Here is a 10,000-nt window from a genome sequence, read left to right on the forward strand (position 1 = left end):
GACACAAAAAATCTTTAACTTTTAGGTGGCAAAATATTTTTTAGTAATTCTATAAATTACACTGTGCAAACCAATATATATATACCCACCGGATGAATAAAGATCGGCCTCCACAGATAATAAAATATTATAATATTTTTATTTTATTTTTCGTGTTCGCATTTATGTGAAAAAAAATAAATAAAAATGTTACGGGCGTGACAGTTCTCCATTATGGACATGACTGCTCTGAAGCGACTTTTCACAGAGACCTCAAACAGAAAGCACAAAGCCTTTCTTTAAAGTGAATTTCGTTTTTTTTTATTAATTTTATCTTAATTTTAATCAATGTTTCATCTGGATTAGTCTAAATATAGTATAAAATAGATAATCATGACACGGAGGCGCGGGCGAGTGAACTGGACTCTTGTCTCATAAATGAACCGAAACTTAAGGTAAGGTACTTGCCTCATAGACCTGATAAATATATAGAAAGCTTGAAATGTCTACTTTTACACAGAACAATTCAAAACGAAGGAAAACAGACTGCTTTCTCCTTATGAAATGTGCATTTCTCTCTGGCGCGTTCTGAGAAGATCACGACGCATCGTCAACTTCATCTTTGCAGTCGACACAGAAAACACTTGTTTATTAATAAACAATTAAAATGTCTCCTTGCTATATTTGACATATTAATAATCATTACTTTTGCCGGTTCTTTGTGACAGCTTTTAGATGCTTTATTCGCAACACCACCCACATGTTGAACGAGTCACACCGCATCAGCACCGAAAACATGATTTTTTTCAAATCTAAAATCAAAAATCGTGATACGAACCGAATCGTAGGTTTGGTCTATCGTTACAGCCCTAGTAAGATGAGAAAGCAAGAGTTTATGGTTTAAAAAACAAACAAACAATGGCTATCTGAACAGCCAAGCGCAAACCAGTACAGAAGTAGGCTAATCAATAAATTATCGGGGAGGGTCATGCCTTTTTTCACAATCATTTTGGAGGGTCATAGAAAAATGTATTGCTGGCGAAGGGAGGGTCATGTCTTTTTTGACAACAGATCTCAAAACTCCTCCGGTGGCCCCTTAAATAAATAACGAACAGTCCCTTAGCTGTGAAAGGGTCTAAACATTTGCCCAAATTATAAATTTTATTATTAAAAAACAAACAAGCAAGCTCAGCCCAAGTGAGAAAAAAGTAACGCAAAAGTAATTTAACACATTACTTTTCATAAAACGCAATTAGTTACTTTTTTGGGGGTGAGTAACGCAATAAGTCACTTTCCCCAACACTGCAGACACGTTACACACTCACATCGCACAGGCCGAACCGGGCCTCTCCACAGAACTAGCTTACCTTGTTCAGAGGGAGCAATGTTGCTAAGCAACACAGGACACATCCACAGTAACCACGGTGACAGCGCCATTATAACGACAGAGGAACGGACAAGGTGAAAGCGGCGGGACAGTCTCCTTGTAGAGTCAGATGAACCTGGAGAGAGAGAGGCAGTTAACAGAGAGACAGTGTGTGTGTGTGTGTGTGTGTGTGTGTGTGTGTGTGTGTGTGTGTGTGTGTGTGTGTGGAGTTCAGAGGACTGAGTCGATTCATTCCAGGGATACACAGAGAAGATGAACATGAATGAGATGAGAGTAAAACTCAGAACTCCTGCCACATCGCTGGATCACTGTTTCAGGTTATAGCCGAACACGCAAATACTTAAAGGGGTGGGTGATTATGATTTCACTTTTCTAACTTTAGTTAGTGTGTAATGTTGCTGTTTGAGCATAAACAACATCTGCAAAGTTACAACGCTCAAAGTTCAAAGCAAAGGGAGAAATCTTTTTTTAAGGACTACAACAAACGGCTGGTAGAGACTACACCACATTCCTCTCGGGTTAGTGACATCACCAACCCTAAAATTTACATAAACCCCGCCCCCTGAACACAATTTATAGATTATCAAGACAGAATATGCTAATCAATGACTAAAAGATAACTACACATCAGCTTCATAAATTCACAAACTAACCATTCAGAAATGTCCTGTTGCTTCTACATGTTGTCACTTCTTCTTGAGTCTCTCCATCTTTCCGACTCCAGTTTGAACATAAAAGGCTAAACGTGTGTGTGTCGTCAGCTCTGAATTATCTGTGGAGTATTTTGAGCTTAAACTTCACACACACACTCTGGGGACATCAGAGACTTATTTTACATCTTGTGTAAAGGGCATTATACCACCCCTTTAATACTAAAACTCCAGTGACTTTTCTGTTTCTGATCTAAGCCGTCGCCGCTCATCAATCTCTTATTTTCACTTCATTCACACACTGATCAACAAACACTGAGGATAATGAGTTGTAACTGCACACTCTAAAAAATCTTGGGTTATTTTTTTGGAGTTATTTTTTCCGTATTTGGGTAGTTTTTGTGTTACTCAGATCCAGGGTCAGATGTAACAACCCAGTGTTTGGGTAGTTTTTACACGTCTTTTTACACTGATTGTTTATGGACAGTTTGTGGAGCCTGTCGCCGCATATTTCTTCTATGAGTGAAACGCAGGGCGGGGTGTGAAGTTAGAAGTTCCCCCGCTGAACATGGTCAATTACACTTGAATTACTTCTAAATGTTTACATTTTTACTTCTAATATTTGTTAAATGCGCTTAAATGTTGGCAATATATATAAAAATATATATATTAAAAATAATATAAAATATACTATACTGTGAAATACGATTGAAAATAAAGGAATTATCATGCAAGCCAGTCAATGTATCGGGTATTTTTTTTAAAGTTTAGAGGATTTAAATGAATCCGTAGACATGAATTAATGTATAAAGTAAAAAGAAAAGAAAAGGAAAAAAAAAATAGTACTATAGAAAAAATTAATCAACTATGCTAGGTTAAATAAACAACCCAATTTGCTGGGCAAAATTAACCCAACATTTGTCCTGTCCTATATTTACCCAGCCCCCGGGTTGAAAATAACCCAAAAACCCAGTGTTTTTAGAGTGCTGTAAGGAAGGTCAGGGCTTATTATGATGGCTGTGTTTATCGACGCATCTATTGATCATCAGGCTCCAATACTGTCATAGCAGTAGGTGTTTTCTGCAGAGATGATCATAACATCAGAGGGAACAGCAGTTGAGCGAGCGGCTCAATATTACGTTCACGTCACGCCACAGGCAGATCACGCCAGAGGCCTGAACGCAGACCTGCAGCCTCAGGAACAAGAAAACACCTCCACACTGTCATATACAGCTCATTCCTCATTTAAACATTCCCTAGTTTATACAAGACCTTTAGAGGACATGTACAAACACAGTAGAGACCAAAAGTGTGTCCCGAGGGGAGTTTTTATGTTTTTAATGACCCTACAAGTTTGATTAAACCATCAAAATATATGGAAAATATTTTATATTCTTTACCGTTTTGTACTTCCCTCATATTCAAAATATTTAAACTTGGTTAAGGTGTTTATCTGACCAAATTATTTGGCATTAAAAGGCAAACTACAGCTACAGGTTTTATTTTACAATGCAAAAAAACAAATCATAAAAATAAAAAAAAAAGCTCACAAGAAAAAGCAAACATTTACTACAGCATTGTAAGTTATTAATATTTCATTGGTTGTCTCTTGTTTTTGCATGTGTTCATTTTTTCTTTTTTTATGACAGTCTGGACAAAAATGATGTTGCACAATTCATATTATCACAAATAAAACAATCGACTCCAAGCACAACAACTACGCAATATGCTTACAAAATTTCAAACAAATTTTTCATAATATTTAAATAAAGTGTAAAGTATGCCGGACATCACTTTTATCCTCTACTGTACATACAGAGTATATACATATATATATATATATATATATATATATATACATACAGACTTTAACATTGTCCATGGTTCATAAAAATTCTGTCATAATCTATTATCACCATCATAGCTACACGATTCTGAACAGACAACAAAATAACGTGATTTACTAGAGGTTCTGACAAAATGTTAATTGCTGCAGTTTATTTAAAATAAATTAATTATTTAATATATTCTGAATCTAAATAAGTTATTTTTAAAAATTGGTTGAATGAATGATTCAATGACTCACTCATTACTAGATGAATCAGTGTTTTTTAAACAAATCTCTTGAATGAATTCCTGACAAATAAAAATGTTAACAGTCACTTGTCGCCACCTACTGGTGTAATAATGTAATTGATACAAATATTTGAAGTGTCAAGTTAATTTCATAAGGTGATTTGCTCTATTTTGATCACTACAGTAGACACCAGTGTTTATATCCGAACTATAAACGTTTATGCCAATACTTCTGTGATAAAATGAATGAATGTAAGACAGAAATAATGATACTGTGTGGTAGAAAAGGCTGTTTGAGTTTAATATCTATACAGTACATGACAACGGCTCTCTCTGGATTAGAACACAGATCTGAATGTTAACTGTGATTTTATCAAAGGTTTAATAGACAGAGCCGAATCACTGTCATTTAGCAAACACCATAATGGTGACCAAACATTTTAAAACATTGGCATCTTAACCTCTGTTCATAGACATATGACAGAAATAAAGTCAGTCTGGTTAATAATAAGTGAAGCTGGTAATGCTGTTTGTGGAGTTGTTTAATCCTCCTCTGCTGAGATCTTCACAGATTTAATGTCTTCTTTTCTCTTCAGTTGATTTCATCTAAGACTGTGGCTGAAGTCAGTTGTAGTTCTTGTGTTTCTCTTTCCTTCAGTGATTCTGCTTGTTAACAGCAGGTGTTCATCACTAATGCTCAATCACCACTCAATTAATCACTTAATTATCTCATTAACTTTAACACTGCTTCAGTGTTACTTTAACACTCTGTAGAGTGGGACCATATGTGCTCTGAGCAGTGTTGATTTAACACTAGGGATTTTGTTTCCTTTATTAGACCTTGCAAACATTAAATGAGTTTTACCGGATTCAGTGCATCTTGAACTTGTATTGTTGGAAATAAAAAATAAAAGTGACTTGACTATTTTCCCCGCTTTCAGGGACGAACAAAGCAATACAGACATAGCCTAAGTGAAATGTGGGACACGTCTTGTAGGACACGGAACAAAGCAGGTGTTCACCCTACATAAACCAGAGGAACGTTTGTTTGTTCCCCCCCGCAGGCCCCTAAAACACAACCTTTGAACAGGCAAATATGAACAACTAGAGCTGGTTAAAATAATAATGATTTCTCAATTAGAATCCATTCTTAAATCCCAAGAGTATATCTTTTGGTCTGTTTTCAGTTGATGAATGAACAGAAAGCTGTGTTTCCATCCACATATTTTTATACACATTTTGGGATATTGCATAAAAATTAGGGCTGTCAAACGATTAATCGCATCCAAAATAAAAGTTTGTGTTTACATAATATATGTGTGTGTATGGAGTATAATTATTTTCTATATATAAATACACACACATGCATATATATTTAAGAAAAATGTGTTATTTATATATAAAATATTTATATATAATATAAATTATATATAATGTAAATATATATACACAGTATATACATGCAAATATTTCTTAAATATGTACATGCATGTGTGTGTATTTATATATAGAAAATAATTATACACCGTACACACACATATATTATGTAAAAACAAACTTTTATTTTGGATGCGATTAATCGCGATTAATCGTTTGACAGCCCTAATAAAAATACTAAATGGAAATGGAAAGATGTGCATTAATTAGCCTAATGTGCATAAAGAACATGAGCTCAATTGAAAGATCATTTTTTATCTGATAAGAAGATATGCGCATAAACTACGATGGAAACACATTTATTGAATGAATCCTTTATAAACATCGCGTGACGTTGTCTCAGCGTCAGCTGTGATTGGATAACTTGAGTAACCACTGGACCAATGGGATCGCAGCATCTCAAATGTTGGTTTGGTGTTTCTGAAACGCCGCAGCCGAAGTGTGTGATCAGAATGATTGGGTTTAATTCCCTCCAGAAGCGTCTCACACGAGTGTGTTCCCGAACACAAGAGAACACGACAGCGTTTACTGTGTTTCGCCTGCCGCTCTGAGACTCGCGCCACCCGTCCAATAAATTGCAATAACCTTTGTGCTTTAATTGTTCCTTTTGATATTTAATAAAGTGTGCTGTGGTGTGCCTGTAGTGAGTGTGTTTAATCTCTGTTTGTATATAACACTATAATCATCACAGATACATGCAATACATTACATTACAGAAAGAGGAGAGCTTTGTATCAGAATACGTAAAGATATGCCGTTAATTTTATAAACTTTTGTAAACCCAGCCAGTATAATCACAAAATGAAAGCATCCAAAATGCAATATTAAGTATAAAAAGCGTAAACAACATGATTTACGCATTAAATCCAGCTTAAACCTGAATATTTTTAGACGCTCAAGACAGACGACACTAAACCTCATTTTACACTTAAGTTTGCATAAAGTCGAGAAGAGACTGAGGAAATGATATGTTCCTAGTCTAAAGTAACAACTAAAGCTGAGCTAAATGTGAATGACAGGCCTGAAATCTGATTCAGTGTTTCAGTACAGTGTGACTGCGATCATTACGACTGGAAAAACACATTTTTAGGATCAGTAATGCAAGATCTCTTCAGACAGACACACACACACATCGATCGATCTGTGTGGCTGTATTTGCTGTCGCCATGGCAACGCTGCAATAAGGGCTGTGCCATTTCTCTCATTGTGTTTCTCTCTCTCTGGTCGTCTTTTTTTTCCCCCGCTATGATCTATGTCTCAATTTTTTTTCGCAGTAACCAGTGCTGTGAAACCCCTGCGGGCTCCGTCTCCATCGATGGTGCTACAAAAATACTCCCTGATCCCAGGAGACGGGATATCAGACGATTTATCAGGAGCGTTTCCCCCAGGAACAGCAGCTCACACCTGGACAACAGCTAAACTCAAGCCCCAGGCTTCATCTCGGCCTACAAGAAGAACGCCATTACACGCCCATCATTCCCTAGTGACAAACAATTTACTTTAATTGTATTTGAAATATATTCCCTTTTTCAATAGTACATTGCAAATATACCACAAAAAATGTTTACTATCTTTAAATATATTAAAAGTATATAAGCATCATGCTTGTACCCAGGGACGTCGTTAGGCCTATTTTAGGGGGGCTGAAGCTAAGCATTCATTCATATTTAGACGCAACAAATGATATATATCCAGCTACAAAAAATAGCCAAAAAGTCGGAAGTTGGACAGAAGAGCTGCCAGCTCTCACGCATTCACCGTGAGACTCACGCAATTGACACTTTTCACACGCTCTCACGCCACACATCCATTTTCTCACGCACAGAAAAATCGCGAAGCAAAGAGGACACGGAGACCGACAGACTAGACAGAGCAGGTTACTTTATGATATAAAAGAATCTCAACTCTCAGATTCTGTCAATTTTATTACGAAATTCAAACAATAAATACCGTTTTGTCGCTTGTAGATGTGACGCTACAGATCCCTAGCGCACGTGAACCGATCATCTCTACTAGCTAATAGTAAAAAAACACGAACTCTGTTGAAAGATACAGTAGTAGGCTACAACTTACCGAAATGTATATTCCTCATACATAATATCGATCAATCAGTGTTTTTTTATCAGCGTGAAGAGGTCAATAACATAGCTGGAGAACAATTATGTCACATTTACCTCAGGAAAGCCATTAAATGACCATAATATAGGCTAGCACGTAGTTGGCAAGAAAAAAAGAGCTATAGAGAGTATTTAGCTAAATATGTGTTCTATATTACATATTTATTATATTTTTACTTATATCATTAAATAAAGTTGTTGTTATTATAATTAAAAAACGCAATATTTGATTTGAGTTATTTTTAACCTTAAATAACTATCAGCTGATGGGGCTCTCTGTATGTTTACAGCATTGGGTGAGTTTTCATCTTGAGAAAAATTAACGCCTATCTTGAGTACCTAATATTTATCCAAATGAGTCAATATTAAATCAAATTACAATAATTGAATTGAATTGAAATAATAAAAAAGCGTAGCTTACCAGAAATTGTACCATGCACCATAAAATTTACATATTATTTTACACTTATGCTATAAAGACTGAAATGGGCACTTTTTGTGACAGCAACCCTATCATTTTCAAAGATATGGCTTAACTTCAGAATTTGAACTAAAATCAGTATTCTTATGATTGCTCTGAACATTTCTGACTAAGTTCAACAAACATTAAATTACTTATTCGTAAAAAAAAAAAAATTATAAAAATATAGGTGTGACGGGGTTGAGACTAGGGTAACAGGGTTGAAGATGGTAATGGGGTTGAAGAGACAAATACAGCTAAACAAATACATAGTTGTTTTTTACTCAAATTCACTGTAAGATTTTCTATAAACGCAAAATACCCTGTCTTCCAAATACCCTGTCTTCCAATCCTAGTGACGTCCCTGCTTGTACCTATTTTCACGTTAAACGCACTTTAAAATCATTGTCCTTTAGTATATTTTCCAAAAATATATAGTTTAGAAAAATATATTTGAAGTGAAAATTCTGTTTATTCTTTAAAAGTGCATAATTTGCTCTTAACTTAAAAAAATATTTTAGGTAATTTTAACTGTGTGCTGGAAATGATCAGTGTAACAATGCATTGAAAGTATACATAATAGTATACAATAGTAGTATTTTGAATAAGCCAAAAGGTATTACAGAGCATATACTTTTTACTAAAATATAATACACTTATGGTATATTGCATGTATGTTTCAAAGACACTTGTAATGAATTTATAATGTACTTGTAACACAAATAAAGTAGACTTTAATATCACTAATCAAGCATGTAATTAGTCCCTACACAGGCGTTTACTTAAGGTATACTGTACTTGAAGTCGTTCCAATTTAGCACACAAAAGTACACTAAACACACTTAATGTTGTGCTTTACAACTTGTGTAACCTTGTACTTCATACTACACTTGACCGTTCGCGACTCTCGTCTCGCTCCACATGCTCTTTCTTCTCACATAATAAAATCATTGAGACTCAGATCAATATTACATGTGCAGTTGTTCATCCAGTAAGTGGCGTATAATGAGAGGCTCGTGATCGATGGCCGTCTGAATCTGTTCATCTGCTCACAGAAGTCACTTACCAATAATACAAAGTTTTTTGAATTACAAACACAATTCTGGATTCAATCCCGCAGAGCGTCTGATTCTCCACGCAGCGTCTCAATCCCTTCTCAGGGAACTATGGTTGGTCACATTCGTAGACGTTTTGACATGTTTAACACACTTTTGTGCACAAATTACACAAAAGAAAGTCCCTAAAATATGGATGAGAAAGTAATGTAATGTACATAGGCCAGTAAGAGCTGTGTGTGTAAACTAGTGGTGGGCCGTTATCGGCGTTAACGCGAGACTCTTATCGAGCGATAAAAAAAATATCGCCGTTAATCTATTCTCCAAGTTGGGTTGGGAGCTGGCTCAAGCTACACAAGCTATGATGAGGCAATCTACCCGCGGCCGTGAGGTACACCCGGCTGCAACGCATCATTTTCGTCGTCATCTTAAGTAAACACGGCTGAAAGTGAAAGCTGGTGTAAAAGATCGGTGCAACATCCATTATTTGGACTTGGTTCGGATTTAAGCCGTCCGACGTAACGAAGACTGTGTGGTGTAACAGTTCGGTAAGTTAACACGACTAATCCGTTCTACCACCTCAAATTCAAAACGAAACATATTACCAGCGCGCGCGTATTATTCCCAATATATCTTAGTGGTGTAGCACATAATCTCTGTCTGCGCCCGATTTTAAGAATCGTTGTTGTGTTTCTTTTTAACTGAAAAGACATCAGTTAGACAATATTCTAATTTTAAATTTGGGGTTTCATAAGCTCCAAGCCATAATAAACATTAGACCTACTTAAAGGAGAACTCCGGTCAATTTTAACATTGAGCTCATTTTTTTGTACATTTGG

The 10,000-nt window shown here is 35.8% G+C and overlaps 1 protein-coding gene across 1 annotated transcript in view; it reads right to left on the reverse strand.

The window, feature by feature from the left end:
- LOC307154449 (adhesion G protein-coupled receptor L1) overlaps positions 1 to 10,000 on the reverse strand; it is a 65,636-nt gene that overhangs the window by 44,471 nt on the left and 11,165 nt on the right. The window contains exon 2 of the mRNA XM_079864397.1: positions 1,347 to 1,481. Within this exon, the coding sequence (XP_079720523.1) occupies positions 1,347 to 1,416 (70 nt within the window). The 5' untranslated portion in view covers positions 1,417 to 1,481. The remainder of the gene's footprint in view (positions 1 to 1,346; positions 1,482 to 10,000) is intronic.

This window comes from Squalius cephalus, assembly GCF_949319135.1.
Source record: "Squalius cephalus genome assembly, chromosome: 2".
Lineage (NCBI taxonomy): Eukaryota > Metazoa > Chordata > Actinopteri > Cypriniformes > Leuciscidae > Squalius > Squalius cephalus.